Consider the following 16,842-nt stretch of genomic DNA (forward strand, 5'->3'; position numbering starts at 1 on the left):
GTAAACTACAGAGCTTAAATTTAACTTGGGGTTTTGATTTCATTGAAGTTCCTGTGGTGGGGTGGGGGATAGTGTTACTCTCAAACAATATAAATGACTTTAAATTATTCAGTTATAACATGGCCATGAATGGCAAACCCAGCAATAATCGAGCTTTATTAAATGTTCATTTGAAATGCTGGAGAACTGCTTGATGCCAGTATGTTTAACATGGTGGTGTAATTTTGTAGAACATGTTTTTGAATCAGCAACAGCAGTGAACTGGTATTTCCATGTTAGTATGGTGAAGTTTGCAGGGGATCTTGCAGGTAGTAATGATGATTCCTTGTAGCTGTTGGCTTTTGTGGTGGCAGAAGGTTAGATGTTTGGAAAGTAGGCCAAATAAGGAAAGAAAAATTTGAGTGGTGGAGGATGGGTGGACATATCAAATTGAAGGCACCACTTCAGCTGTAATCTCAGCTGTTGCTTGAATACCCAAAGTATGGGTAACTTCGACAAAGTTTTAATTCAAATTTGGAATTTGCTTAGTGCGACATCTGCAACATTAGCTCAAGTTTAAGATACTAGAGCTCCTTTGTTTTGAATCCATTAGAGGCTGATCAGCAAAACAGCTGCAAACTTGGAGAACCAACTGCTTTATTTGACAGATGTTTGAATAAAGTCTGCCTTTTCTAAGGAGGTGTGCAGGCTGAATTGTGCTTGCAGCCCTTTCCAAACATCAGTTGATACCTAAACACTTCCATGTGAATTTTCATGTGGATAATACATGAAGCAAGCTAGTGAATTTTGGAGTCCTCATTACTTTTTCTTCATTTGATAGGTAAATTAATTTTTTAAGGAATCATGGTTGAGCTTTGATAAAATACAGTGCATTCTGATTATTTAGGACACATCAGGACCAGTACATTTGACCCAATTAGTTAAAGTTTCATGGAAATAGTTAAGGGTATTTAAAAAAAAAAGACAAACTGCTGTTTAACAGTAACAAATTTTGTATTTAAGTGAAATATAGAAAATTAGAATACTATCAATACTACTACAGTATTATAAATCTGTCTTAGTTACTAATAGTTATTGATGGAGGAATTGATCCAGTGTAGGCTGCCATGTTCTTCTGATTGACTAAATGAGCAAAAGCAGTGCAGACACCTAGTACAGATAATGGGCTGCCTTCATACAATGCTGTTGATGATTGCGTCCTCCAAATCTTCGTTTTCATTGTAACATTAAAGACGATGCCTTCAAATTCTTTATAGCTCCTAACTTGTTGGAGCATTTTCACTCCCAGCTGGTTCTGCCATCTCCAATCCTGAATGCTTGAATCCGCAGTAAGCAAAGCGGTTCTAAATTGTCCTACACTTTATTTCTCACCAACAATCAATGACAAAAACAAAAAACAACTGATCTTTGAACACAAACGCGCTACTGATGCTGTTTTAAGAACTGTCCGCTCTAAGCACGGTGTAGTGTCTAACGGCCACACAAGTGCACGTGACTGATGCTAGTTAGAAACTGTTCGGCAACGGTCTCCTGTCCATTTATGTGGCATAGTTTCCAAAAATAAATTAAGGGAATCCTGGCTATTTTCTTGATTAGTTTCTGTTCTTCAAGAGTTGTCCCAAATAAGTGCCTGAGCTGGGTAACTAATGGCCCAATTAGTTGCAATCCAACGTACATGGGAAAGGGAGAACTTGAGGAATCATCCATGGAGATAGAACATAGAACTCTACAGTACATTACAGGCCCTGGTCTACAATGTTGTGCCGACCATGTAACCTACTCTAGAAACTACCCAAAATTTCCCTACCGCAAAGCCCTCTATTTTTTCTAAACTCCATGTACCTATCTAAGAGTCTTTTTAAAAGGCCCTACAGTAAGGGTAAACAAAACAAGTTGATCCTGGGGCTTCCTGATCACTGACTGCTTATGGGTCTGGGTTTGTAGATTTTTAAGACCAGATGTGAGTGACGCTATGCACTTTGGGAACAATAGCTTGGTAACTGAAGATGGGTATTTAAGTGGTGATTTGAAGACTGTTGCAGCTGATCTGTTCTCCGAGAAGCTGGGCAAAAACAATTTCTCTTCCACCAACTGCCATTCAAATATGTTGAATGAGAAGAATCTCCTGTACTTTAAAATGCAGTAATTGTGTTAGTGTGGAAGCCTTCATTCCAATTCATGGACTTAATTTTGCTTTTGTCAGCACTATTTTGAGCTCTATAATTTGATAATTTACAAACAGGAGAAAACCTGCAGATGCTGGAAATCTGAGCAACACACACACAAAATGCTGGAGGAACTCAGCAGTCCAAGCAGCACCTATGGGGAAAAAGTACAGTCGTGTTTCGAACCAAAGAGTCTTGTGGAAGGGTTTTGGCCCGAAACCTAAACTGTGCTGCCTGGTCTGCTGAGTTCCTCCAGCATTTTGTGTTTGATGATAAGTTGTTTGGATGACATTCAAATAGTTCGAGTAAAGAGCATTTAAAAAAAAACACTTAATATTTAGTGGAATAGCCTATAACACATGAAAACACATTGGACAACATATGAGAAAGGTTGTTTCAGACATTTGTCTGCTAAAGGTTTGCCAGTGTACCTGCTCCTAAGAATTTTTTGAGTTGGATGTAAACCACTTGATAAAAGCACGTTCACAGTAAGGTGCTAATTTTATCAATGAGACAAGATTTACTGTTAGAAATATTAAGTGTCTAGAGGAACTGACCTCTGTGGTATTCCAAAAAGACCTGTCCTGATGAAGGTGGATATTGTCAAAGGTTACAAGAAAGGAACTGTTTTCAAGAAAAGTTTCCTCTCTTACCCTGTCTCTTCACCTCACCTGACTGTCACCTCCCTCTGGTGCCCCTCCTTCCCTTTCTCCCAGGGTCCACTCTGCTTGCCTATCAGACTTCTCCAGCTCTTCACCTCCCAAATTTTCACTTCATGAGCCGCCCACCACATTCCCTTCTCCTGGATTCGTCTGTCTCTTTCCACTCTCCCCACCTTATTCTGGCTTCTTCCCCTATTCCTTCCAGTCCAGATGAAGGGTCTTGGCATGAAACAGTGCTTGTTTCTTCCTCTCCAGATGCTGCCTGACCTGCTGAGTTACTCGAGGATTCCTGCCCAAGCTATAGTTCTGTTTTTATTCTACACTCTTGAATTCTGGTTGGATCCACTGCTAAGTGAATAGCAGGGATTTTTTTTTTGATATGGTTCTTCCAGTCAAACTTTACTAGTAGCTAGTTTAACATCTCTTGTTCCTGATGCAGCAATTTACTTCCATTTCTTTCAATCTAGTGTATTGCATTTGATGTTCAGAATGTGGTCTCATCTATGCTGGAGAAACCAGTCACAGCTGGGGGTGATAATTTTGCTGAGTACATGTGTAGTCTACAGGGGTTGCTTATTATCTTTCATAAATTTGCCATCCTCTTTCCATTCTGAACTATTTTTTTAATGGTCTTCATTGTCATATGAAGGGCCCATCATAAGCTTAATGAACAACGCCTCTTCTTCATTTGGGTGCTTTGCCTCTGTTTAGACACGTGTAAATTGTAAAGAATTCTGCGTCTTTGTGTAACTTGTTTTCTCCATCTTTATTGGAACTGGCCACTCATTTTGTCATATTGACTTAGTTTCTTGTCCCAATAGAACATCCTGACCTGCCAAGCATGTTCTCCACCTCCTCATTTTACTACTTAAGTTGCTTTGTATTCTCAATTGCTAACTGCCCTCATATTCAGGTTCTCTTTTTAACTGCTCCACTAACTGGATTACTCATTTTCAGTTTATCCCCATGGCAAACCTGGCTTCTCCCAGTGCAGGACAAGCTGTTTTGCCTTTGTGAGCTGAACTAGATTGAGATGAGGAACTGCTGCATACTTGTTCTTGCAGAAACGTGGCTCCAGGTCAACGTTCTGTGCACCATCAATCTTCAGACCATGCCATTCTGGAACTTGTGCTAATATTATTCTTTGTGACTGTATGTACTATCGTAACTATATGTGGTGATTGTATGTACGGTGTTTTGCACTTGCCTGAAGAGGAACACTATTTCATTTAGCTGTATAAATAAATGTGTATTGTTGAATGATAATTAAACTTTAATTTATTGAATATACACCCCTTATCTCATCCATCTTTCTCTTAACATGTCTGCAATTTAAACCTTGTTTTCTTTACTTCCAAGTTCTGATTAAGAATCTTTGAGCTGAATTTTCAACTGGTTTTGCTTCCATTGAGGCTGTTTAATTTACACTATTTCTGCTTCCACTTTCTTTCTCGGCATGGATAATAATTTTGCAATTGTTCAATATCCTGTTTCTGATTTTTAACATGCTTTTAGCACGCATCCCATTAGTAACATTATGGCATGTGCAATAGTATGCAAGTAATGTTGTAGGAGCAAGGATAGATTACACTGTCTCTGAGTCGGTTTGTAACAAGCTATGCAAAGGTCAAAAGGGTGTTACCTTCAAGTGTCTTCATTTTTATGTTCTGTGTGTATGAAATATGCTGAAGAAATACCAATCACTGCTTTTACTGGAATTAGTCAAGTCACTTTTTATTGTCATTTCAACCATAACTGCTGGTACAGAACATAGTAAAAATGAGACAATGTTTTCCAGGACCGTGGTGCTACATGAAACAATACAAAAACTACACTGAACTATGTAAGAAAAAACACAAAACCTACACTAGACTACAGACCTATCCAGGACTGCATAAAGTGCACAAAACGGTGCAGGCTCTACAATAAATATTAAACAAGACAGTAGGTGTAGTAGGTTGGTATCAAGTCAGGCTCTGGGTATTGAGGAGTCTGATGGCTTGGAGGAAGAAACTGTTACATAGTCTGGTCATGAGAGCCCGAATGCTTCGGTGCCTTTTTCCAGCTGGCAGGAGGATTAGAATTGATTTTATTATTGTTCAGAGAGTGAACCCACAGCAAGTATCTGGCCTGGATGGTGTTCCTGGCTGGGTCTTTAGATCTGTGTGTAAATCTGCTGCCATGAGTATTGGCAAACATTTTTAACCTCTTTCTGCTTCAACCTTTAGTTCCCACCTGCTTTAAGAATACCACTATCATCCTGCAACTGGCCCAATGGTTTTGACATCTATTGTCATGAAGTGCTTTTCAGAGACCGGTCATGGCACATGTCAGCTCCAGCCTTCCAGACACACTTGACCCACTGTAATTTGCCTACCACTAAAAAAGGTAAAGGGTGGGCACCATCTCCCTTGACCTACACTGATCTTTGGACCATCTGGGTAGTAAAGATACACCATGTCAGGACGAAGGGTCTCGGCCTGAAACGCCGACTGTACCTCTTCCTAGAGATGCTGCCTGACCTGCTGCGTTCAGCAGCAACTTTGATGTGTGTTCCATGTTAGACTGTTTATTAACTGTAGCTCTGCTTTCAACACTATATTTCCAAGCAAACTCATCACCAAACCCTGTACTCTGGTAGTCAAAGTCTCCCTCTGCTTGATGGATGCTTGACTTCATGACCAATAGGTTGCAATCAGTAAGGATAGGTGGCAACATCTCTGCCGCTATTATTCCACACACTGGTGCCCCACAGACTGCGTTCTTAGCACCCTATTCTACTCCCTGTAAACTCATGACTCTAACTCCTTTTACAGGTTTGGATCTATATAACCTTTGCCCAAGTTAAATAAAATACATGCTGATTTAATCAATGTACGCAATGTTGCCCAACAATAGGAGCAAATATATATTTGTCTCTTTTGCCTTGTGAAAATCAAAGTTGAATTTGCTTAGTAAGTGAAATACTTCCTACCTCTACTCTTCCTTGTAACCCCTATATCCTCTTCAGGCAACTGAAGTAATGAAAGATTTGTTATCTCGCCGTTTCTGACACAGTGATACTACATAAGCTTTAAGTGGGAAATTATCAGCATAGTGGTTCTTTTTGTAGTTATTTGCATAGATGAACTTCAGATAACTATTTACTTGCATATTGACAGTTTTTTTTCCTACCTCTTTGTTAACTGACTACTTGCATGGATAAACGATTCCCTGGATGTTTTGTTACTTTGTGCAGCTGGGTACTGCCTTTCCTTAATTGCCCTTGAAATGGGCAGTCACCTTTGTTGTTCAGCCATTGAAGGAGTGTATCCCCATAATACTTTAGGGTAAGCAGTAGAATGGAACTTGGCTGGGTGTATGTTGGAATGGTCAAGACCAGATATAACAAAAGATATGAATTGGGCATCCTGCATCAAATCAACTGAAATAAGCAGATACAAAGTGCTGGAGGAACTCAGCAGGTCAGTCAGCATCTGTGGAAGCATATGAACAGTTGACATTTTGGGCTGAGGCCCTACGTCCGTCCTGATCAGGGGTTTCAGCCTGAAACGTGGACTGTTTATTTCCTCCTCAGATACTGTGTGTCCTGTTGAGCTTCTGCAGTTTGTGTGTGTGTTGCTCCAGATTTCCAGCATCTAGTCTCTTTTGTCTGAGGTAGAGCAGAGCTGGATATTACTGAGAATGAAACTGTGGTTCTTGCTGATAGATCTGTGTCTGAAACCAGTCACCAGATCCCTGTGACACTGGCTTCAAGAGCTCAGAATGCTTTCATGCTCACATCTTGGAGCAGCTTTTCCTCCCTTCCTCAATCCAATTCCTTTGATCTTCAGAGGCTCCCCACAGGTTGTTTAATTTGTCTGGATCTTTTTTGTTTCCCTCGCTCATGATAACTAACTTGATTCCTCTGGGATCAATCTTGGGTTAAAACTCACTAGGCTTTTGCTAGAAATGGAGCTCTTACAAACCCTGGGTGGAGAAAGTTTGAGATTTTCTGGCAATTCTCACTTTCACTGGGACCATGACTTCACCAGACATCAAACAAATGACAACAAACAATTGCTGATGTGTCATTAATGCCATCTCATGAGGTTGTCAACTCATCATTGCTGACTCACCTGGCTTTGTGAATAAACATTGCTCGTCGGATAGTCTGAGGGATTTATTTAAAAAAATGTCATTATAAAATTACATTGTCATTTTGGTTGCACCTGCTCTCCTCCCCTTTACATAATTTATTTTTCTCTTCATACCCAGTCGCCTTTGTGTTTGAAATTCTTTGCAATCTTCTGTAGATGTGTGGCAGAGAGCATATTGACTAGCTACATCACAGCCTAGAATGGAAACACCAATGCCCTTGAGTGTACATTGATAATACATTTACTTTGAACCTTCCCTGACTGGAAAGTTAGCAATCTCAAATGTTTGTTCAAGATAAGCTGCCTTCTCTGTTAAATACAGTGTTTCCTATGTGATCAGTAAGACCAATTTGCTTAGGGTTATGGCATTGAAAGTTTCTAATCATGAATGGTAACATGCTGGAGGAAGTCAGCAGGCCAAGGCAGCATCCATGGAAAAGAGCAAACAGTTGACATTTCAGGCTGAAGCCCTTCATCAGGACTCGGGTCTGCTGAGTTCCTTCAGCATTGCGTGTGTGTATGTGTGTTCCAGCATTTGCAGATTTTCTCTTGTCTGTGATAACAGTGGTGCATTTTGGTTGCAGTATTCATTTGGAACTGTTGTCTGTCAGACCTGCTGAACAGGCTTCAGAACTAGAAAAGCCAGAAAATAAAGATTTTGGGAGTGTCCGTTGCTTGCACATGCTTTGTGGGGTTTGATTTGAGGGAACAGTTTACAATGAAGTAACTGACCTTGTGTTAAAAGCTGTAATCACCCAGGTAGTTGCAATTAAAACCTGGTCTTTTGCAACAGAATAATGGAATGAGCACTCTGCTTCATGCAGCAAATGTGGGTAGACATACAAAAACATTTTAATATGGTGAATAGTATCTTTTATGCTTTTTTTTATTATATAAAGAATTGTCCCAATGGAATGGCATCTAAAGGTTTGTACACAACCAAACTGCTAGAAGAACTGTAGGTCAGGTTACAAATGTAGAGGCTGTATGGATGTGTTGATGTTTTGGGTTGCATCAGGTCTGGGCTGACAGGGAAGAGAAGTACTATAGACATGTGGGGAAAGGGTGTGACAGGAGGTTATGAATGGAACCAGGTGGTGGATGGAGTAATGGGTAATTGGAGCAGAGAGGATGAATGGGAAATGTGAGCAAAGGGGAAGAACCTGTGAGGGTTGTTTGGAGTGAGAAAGGAACATGGTATATGCGTTACTTGAAACTGCAAAATTCAGTGTACATACCATTGGGTTGTAAGGTACCCTAGTGACATTTGGAGTAGTGTTCTTAGTTTTGCTTTTCTCATCACTGTGGCAGTGGAGAAGGCTGAAGCCAGGCAGGTTAGAGTGGGAAGGGGAGTTGAACTGACTCTCATCTGGAAACCCAAGTTGGCTGACTCAGGCAGAGTGCAGGTGCTCTTCAACATTGGCTCTATTTTATTCTTGGTTTTGTCAGTGTACGGGAGGCTGCTTTGCAATTATCTAAGGCAGTAAATAAGGTGCGCTTGAATCTTTTCCTCAGTTGGCAGGGCCCTTTAAGTCTCTGGATGGTGGTTTGAGAGGAGATGTTGGGACAAATGTTGTATCTCCTACAGTTGCAGGAGAGTGTGCCAGGGAATAGGAAAAGGTAAGAAGGAAGGAATGAAGCAGATCATGGAGCTACAGAGAGAATGGTACTTGCAGAAAAAAGAAATGAAGTGTCAGGGGAGTGGACTTGGACACCTCTCATGCCCTTCACTGTTTTGATAGCATCCAGTTTCCTGGTCCCAACTACCACCTCTTTACCATGGACATCCAGTCTTTCTGCACATCCACCCCCATCAGGAAGATCGTTCTGGAATGAAAATCCAACCAGTGATGCTCCACTAACACTTAATTAGACTTGGAAAACGTTCTTACCATCAACAGCTTTTCTTTTAATTTTTCCCACTTTTTCCACAAATCAGAGGTATAACTATGGGTCCTAGCTATGCTTATCTTTTTGTTCTCTGTGTGGAACTTTTCATGTTCTAAAAATATTCTTGGCACCCCTCTCCAACTCTTTACTACATTGGTTCTGCTCCTTGCTCTCATGCAGCACTTGCCAATATTATTCCCTTTTGCCACTGTCTTTCACCTGGGTTATCTCTGACACTTGCCCAGACAAAACAGGTAATTTGCCTAGTCTTCAGCTTTCGCCTCACTAGCCTCTATATCCTTCATTTCCATCTGCTTCAATGGGATTTACCAACCGTCACCACTGCTGGTGTATTATACAGCAAGAAAGCAGGGTACTACCAGTACGATTGGGTGAAATTAATGTTAACAAATGACAGTATTGGCAAGAATTTTAAGTTATTTTCTGATAGAATCTGAAACTTACTTTGTTGTAGTTAGACAGTAAATGAAGGACAATGAAAGATGTGAATTGGAATTGATTAATTTCCTACATGGCAGTTTATGCTGACTTCTTAACATTTAATGAAACCGTATTGCATTTTTTTTTTTTGATTTTGTCAGTGCTAAAAACAACATTTTGCCTTTTGCAGCTTCCACAGGTGCAAGTTTCCAAAATAAAGATAGCTTGGGGCAGTTGTAGTCAAGTGAGACTTTTTGAAATGAGACTGCCGGAGACACCTTTGCTCCCTACAGACCTGATAGGCTGCGGCTGTGTGTACTTAAGCCAAATGAGTGAGGCCTCTGTAGAGAGACTTTTCCAGAAAGGTCTTCCTAAAACACGTGTCACTTTACACAGTAGGAGGTATTGGAGACACCTGAGTTAACAGAAGGATATGAGCGTAGCCAACAGCTAAGTGTTTACTAACTTCAGAATGTCATCGGCTTGACATTTTGATTGACTTTAACACCGCTATTGTGAATGGTAATAGCTCTTGTGAATAAGGAATTGAAATATGTAGTAAAGGCATCCGTTAGTCTTGCGAGACCATGGATCTGCACCTGGAAAGTATTCATTCTCCTGGGCGCAGGCCTGGGCAAGGTTGTATGGAAGACCAGCAGTTGCCCATGCTGCAAGTCTCCCCTCTCCACGACACCAATGTTGTCCAAGGGAAGGGCATTAGGGCCCATACAGTTTGGCACCAGTGTCATCGCAGAGCACTGTGTGATTAAGTGCCTTGATCAAGGACACAACACGTTGCCTTGGCTGGGGCTCAAACTCACATCCTTCAGGTCGCTAGTTCAGTGCCTTAACCACTTGGCCAGTGCCCACACGTGGGTTTTATATACATTTTACAATAATCAGTATCTGATAAGCCAATTCTGTATATATTTTAAAAAAAGCGGCAGTTTTCTGTTCTGACTTCAGAATGGTGTGGGTGACGAGGGCCCATGCTGTTCTCCTTGTGCACAAGTAAAATTAAAAGAATGCTTCAGCTGTAAGAATGCATGTGTTCTGGGCCCAGTTATTTTATTTTACTATTATCGACGACAATTACATTGAAACAACTTGCAATGGATGTTTAATTTATAACCATATAATTTAGGGTTATAACATATAATTTAAGGGTTAACTTGTTTGATGTTAAATAATCTTTATTTCCTGATAAGGCTGTGTGTTGGTGTACATTTGCTAAGATATGAACCAAGCACTAGTTCTAGCTTTTGATTTTCGGGATGATTTTTTTTACTCTCCCCTCTGGTCTTGCAACAGCTTTGCCAAGAAAGAATCTGATCTACATGCAGCGCAGGTTCATGTCAAAGATCTTGAAAGTGCACTTCATGCCAAGGAAGCTAGCCTGTCTACAGCACTGAGTGGAAAAGAGGCCCTTGAGGAAGAAGTTGAGGATTTGCAAGCACGTCTTTCAAAGGTAACATTACAACTCAAGAAAAAAAATTGTTGGTGTGAGAAATATTTTGGATTCCACTCCATTTAGTTAAAGTTTAGTTTGGATGGTGGCCACATATCTTTCTCTCAATTTCCATGGTGTTTTTTTTTGAAAGCTCATCCTTAATTTCACACCCCTCTTCTTGGGATGAAGTACTGGATAGGAAGGTCCTAGCTTTTCTTGTTTTTGTAAGCCAAATTGTGCTCCTCATACAATCTTTATTAAAAGTTTAGTCTCCTATCAGTGAATGCGTGTATATCTATATATATCTATCCCAGGTACCTTTTGATACTTGCTTTGATGAATGTATTGAATTCAGGTGGCTATCACTCATTCTATAGATGACTCTCACCTTTTTGGGGAATGCAGCTCTTGATCATTTTCCAAATGAATTTTAAAGCCGCAGAAAATCTGTGTTTATTTTATTGGTGAAGGAGGCTTAAACTACCTTTTTATCCCCATTCGATTATTTTAATGCATTTCAAGCCTGTGCTTAAATGATCAGTGACCACCTCTATTTTATTAGAACACAGAACAACTTGGTCAGTAAGAAATGATCAGTGAGTAGAAAATTTCTGTTTTGAAGCACTTAAAATGATTTGCCAAACAGTGAGTACCTCATAAATGTTTACTACCCTGAAATGGGTTAGTTTATGTAATTTGCTTGTGCAGGTTCTTAGCTGAAATAATTCATAACTAATCTTTTGCCCAATTTTTGTCTCTTTCAAGTCTCCTGTGATATTTTAACAAAACACCATATATTACTTTCATAATGAACTCAATTCCAAAACAAATTGTTTTGAATATAACATGACAGCAGTAGGTAGTATTTCTGTCTAGCATCCTGAGGGATCCAGTTTCAATCCTGACTTTCAATACTTTTTATGTAGACATTGTGGGTTCCACTTCTGACTACAAGGGTTTTCTGTGTGCTCTGATTTCTTCCCACATTGTAAAGCCATATTAAGTGTTAGACTAATGTAGGTGACTTGTATGTGGCAGATGAATCACGTAAGTTAACGAACATTTAAGAAAGAAAAGGGAAATGTGTGCAAGGTTGGGATTGCGCTTGATTGAATTGCTTTTCCGAGTGGTCCCTTATTTTGAAGGGAATTTGAGAAAATGTGTTGAAATGAACGCTAGTAATTTTGCAGTCTTTTTGGAGAAGGGTTTTTGAAGATTATTAAAGTAAAATCTTTCCTGCAGCTGGAGGTCTCTTTAGCTGCTGTGAGGAAACAGCTTGAAGATGAAACACTCTTGCGAGTGGACCTTGAAAACCGTTGTCAGAGCCTCACAGAAGAACTTGAGTTCAGAAAAAATGTATACGAGGAGGTAAGGATGTTGTTCATTGCTCACAAAAAAAATGGTTTTGCCATATTTGAAATCAAAGAAATTTAATTGAGAGGGATGAAGGAAAGCACTGTGCAATAGGCAGAACACAGCATTTTCATAATCAGTGGTCAAGTCATCATCCAGTGGTCAGATCAGGTGACAGCTCTGCAGTTCTCCTACATGCAAGTCAAATTCGAGTTTATTGTCATATTCACAAGTACACGCGTGCACGGGTGCAATTAAAATCTTACTTGTAGCAGTATCACAGGCTGATAGCATCAGCTAAGCAGCATCCATAAGAAAAACATACACACTGTACACAGTTTTTACAAGAAAATAATTTGAACACAAGATCCATTTTAGTTCAAAGTAGTCAAAATGTTCGTAGTATTCTAATCTGCAATGAATAGGGTTTTGTCAAGAACTGAACGGTTGGAGGGAAATAGCTGTTCTTGAACTAGGTGATGTGGGACTTCAGACTTCTGTACCTCTTGCCCACCTTCAGAAAAGATGACATGGCTCGGATTGTGGGGATGTTTATTGGATGTTTGATAGATATTGCCGCCTTGGGGCAGTGCCTCTTATAGATACAGTGTTGTGCCTGTGATGCGTTGGGCAAAGTTCACTATTCTGCAGCTCCTTTTGTTCCTGTGCATTTAAATTGCCTTACAGCCCATGATGCAACCAGTCAGGACGTTTTCAATATGCATCTGCAAAGTTTGTTCGAGCTTGATAAGCTGAAACTTATTAGCCTCCTAAGGACAGCACACCATTGTCTTTCACTTGTGATTGCATCTTTGTTTTGGGCCCAGACAGGCATCTGACAGGAATATTGTTAATATATTAATAGTGTGAATATCAATGAAGAGTTGACCGGCTAATGAGAGGAGGAAGTTCCGAGGGTACTCCCATCCTCAATAATGGTGTGGCCTAACTTAATACTAAAAGTAAGGCTGAAACATTCACAATCATGATCAGCTGTTTCCTTCTGAGTTGCACCTGTTCATAAGATAAATTTCAGCCACATAATAATAATAATAATAATAAAATGCAGCTAGCACTGGTTCTGGGGCCAGATAACATCCCAGGTGTACTATTGAAAGTATGTATTCCAGAACAGGTTGTGTCTCCAGCCTACCTCTTGCAGTACAATTTCAACACTGGTGTCTAACTAACAATGTGGAAAATTGCCCATTGTCTCATTCAGAAGGAAAATTCTAATGGAGGTAATTGCCTCCCAGTTGGTTAGTGATAGAAGATGTAATTGATGGCCTTATTAATGCCCTGTTTGGATTTTGCTGGGACCACTTGCTCCATAAGTCATTGCAGCCTGGGTCCAAACATGGCTCAGAGCTAAATTATAGAAGTGAGGAGAGACTTCAGCATCAAGGGAAAACTGAGGTAAGTCTATAGGAATCAGTAGGCAAACACTGCAGTGTTTGGAGTTGTAACTTATTCAGAGAGAATTGGTTGTATTTGTCAGATGTTAATCACCCCAACCCCAAGAAATTACTGCAGGAGTTCCTCAGGACAAAATTCTTCCTCCCATGACAAGATCAGAAGTGAGGTTGCTTGCTGATGATGAAATAACATTCAGTAACATTCGCAACTGATCAACAAATGAAATGGCCTGAGTCTGCAGGCCAGTTGGCCTTGTTACCACTTAACACGTAGGCTGGTAGGTAGCTTATCATATTTGCAATGCAAAATAATCAAAACGCCTATGCATAACTGTGACGGAATCCTGAGTTATCCCTATGAACTGTGCTTTTAAAAGAGAAAGAGAGAGAGGTATCCAACACGGACACCTTGTTGTTATGAGAGTGAGAGAGGCGAAGACTGCTTGGAGATGGTGTTATGGTTTCTCTGCAGCATGTTTACACTTCTGCAAGGACACTGGCAGCTTCTAAGTTCTTACAGAGAGAAGGGAGGAGCTACTTGATGGACAGCTGGTGTTCAACATGGTGAGATAAATAGAAGGTCAGATGATAGACTCAGACACATGATTTTAGACACTGGATGAGCTTTGTTGTGCCCACAGAAAAGGTGGGTTTTGGAGGATCGATCAGGCGGATCGATCAATGGCTCTCAGTGTGAAAAAGGTGCGACCGGTGGGGAGTTATTCATGTGTCCAACCCTCGCCTGGGGTTGATAATTCCACCACAGAAGAATGGTCTCCTTTGTTGTGGTCACAGTCAGTGATTTCTAAAGGATTTTGGAAGACAATGGGAAGATCGATGGCATCAGCTCACCTGAAGACTTAAATCAATCTCTCTGTCTCTGTGTTTCTCTCTCTCTCTCCCCCCCCCCCCCCACCCCTCAACTAAATACCACGAACTGAACTGAACTTTACTCATCACCGTAAGACTGTATCCATTTACCTCTGGACTTGAAGAAGCTTGGGTTCTATATTTCCACACATATATAATCTTTGCTAACCTGTTTGATATATCTGATTTTATATTACTGTATTGTGTAGTTACTAATAAATACCATTAGTTAATAGCAATGGAATGGTGATGGAAAGTTCACCAAGGCCTCGGATGAATGCATCTCCAAAATTATTCAAGTATATCTACACCACCTAAGCACAGCGTGTACATCTGCAAAATGTCTTGAAGTTCCTCACCTAGAGTAGCATTTGCATCTACATTGATAGTGTTTTGAGAGGTTGAGGATGAAACTTATGAACTCTTGCCTGAGAAGTGACTTGGATTGACACCAATTTACCTACTGGCACAACAGGTCCAGAGCTGATGCCATTTCATGGGGTCTTCATTCAACCCTGGTACATCTGGACAGCAAAGATGCATCCATTAGGATGCTCTTTATCGACTACAAATCGGCATTCAGTACTATCAACCTCTCAAGTCTAATCAATAAGCTTCAAGACCTTGTCCTCAACACCTCGTGCAATTGGATCCTCTGTTTCCTCACTTGCAGACCCCAATCAGTTCAGATTGGCAACAACATCTCTTCCACAATCTCCATTGACAGAGGTGTACCACAAGGCTGTGTGCTTGGTCCTCTGCTCTATTCACTTTACATTTATGACTGTGTAGCTAAGCATAGCTCCAGTGCCATTTTCAAGTTTGTTGATGACATCACTGTCATAGGCTGAATCAAAGGTGGTGATGAATCAGCATATAGGGGAGAGGGAGAGGAGAACTGGCTGTGGTGCCATAACAACAACTTAATGTCAGCAAGACCAAGGAGATGATTATTGACTTCAGGAGGAGGAAACCAGAGGTCCATGAGCCAGTCCTCATTGGGTGATCATAGGTGGAGAGTGTCAGCAACTTTAAATTCCTTGGTGGTATTATTTCAGATGACCTGTCCTGGGCCCAGCACATAAGAAAGCACGGTAGTACTCTACTCCTTAAGGGTTTGCGAAGGTTCAGCAAGACATTGAAATCTTTGACAAAATTCTGTAGATGAGTGGTGGAGAGTATATTGACTGGCTACATTGCAGCCTAGTATGGAAACACCCCCTTGAATGGTAAATCCTGCAAAAGGTAGTGGTATGGCCCAGTCTATCATGGTTAAAAACTTCCCTACCATTGAGCACGTCTGCATGGAGTGTTGTCAGAGGAGAGTAGCATCCATCATCATGGACCACCCCCTCACCCAGGTCATGCACTCTTCTTGCTGCTGTCATCAGGAAGACGGTACAGCAGCCTCAGAACTCACACCAAAGGTTCAAAGGTCCAATTTAATGTCAGAGAAATGTATACAATATACATCCTGAAATGCTTTTCTTCGCAAACATCCACGAAAACAGCGAAGTGCCCCAAAGAATGAACGACAGATAAACGTAAGAATCCCAAAGTCACCCCCCGCAGCTCCCCTCCCTCCCGTGTGTAATGGGCAGCAAGCAACAATCCCCCCTTTCCCCCACTGGCAAAAAAAAAAGCAAGCATCAGTACCACCACCGATCACTCAGTGTGAGCAAAGCAATAGCAAAGACACAGCTTGCAGTTACCCCAAATACTTCACGTTTCATCCGGCATACGACAAACCGCAGATTCTCTCTCTCCCTAATAATAAGGGAGAAAAAGATAATCTCCTATCAGCGAGCAGGGAGACGTAACATGCAACTCGCTGGTTTATGATGTTAAAAGTCCACTACGTCACTTTTTCCGAGCTCTGCATCTGAAGATTGCAAAGATCTCGGGTCTTCGGGCTCACAGCAGATATCCTGACTCCCCTAGCAACACACAGATCTCCTGCCATGACACCAACACTTGATCTGCCCGAGATCTTAGACCTACAAATTCGAGCTGGAGTCTCAGGCCGAACCCTTGGCATGCCGAATAACGGGCAGTTATGGAACCCCGGCTGTTCCCGCAAAGAACAGAAGTCAGTATGTAACTCTAGGTTAAGGTCTTCAAAAGAGCCCTGAAAGGGAAAGATAAAGATAATAAAGGTGGAAATAGAGCTGTTTCCGAAGATGCAAGCGAAGGAGTCGCCGTTTAGCGCCATCTTAATTTCGCCCTGCCAGGTTCAGGAACAGTTGTTACCCCTCAGCTATCAGGCTCTTGAACCAAAGGCAATAACTTCACTCGACCCATCACTGAACTGTTTCCACAACCTATCGGCTCACTTTTAAGGACTGCTCATCTCAGGTTCTCGATATTTGTTGCATATTTATTTAAATTCTTTTTGTATTTAAACAAGTTAACGTCCTAAGTATACTGGTTGTCTGCCTTGTTGGTGTGGTCTTTCAA

General features: G+C 41.0%; 1 protein-coding gene across 1 annotated transcript in view; it reads left to right on the forward strand.

Moving 5' to 3' along the window:
* The window catches only part of lmnb1 (lamin B1), a 43,761-nt gene that overhangs the window by 4,078 nt on the left and 22,841 nt on the right, over positions 1–16,842 (forward strand). Inside the window, exons 3-4 of the mRNA XM_072281492.1 lie at positions 10,609–10,765; positions 11,990–12,115. Of these exons, the coding sequence (XP_072137593.1) occupies positions 10,609–10,765; positions 11,990–12,115 (283 nt within the window). The remainder of the gene's footprint in view (positions 1–10,608; positions 10,766–11,989; positions 12,116–16,842) is intronic.

The sequence above is a fragment of the Mobula birostris genome, chromosome 17 (genome assembly GCF_030028105.1).
Source record: "Mobula birostris isolate sMobBir1 chromosome 17, sMobBir1.hap1, whole genome shotgun sequence".
Classification (NCBI taxonomy): domain Eukaryota; kingdom Metazoa; phylum Chordata; class Chondrichthyes; order Myliobatiformes; family Myliobatidae; genus Mobula; species Mobula birostris.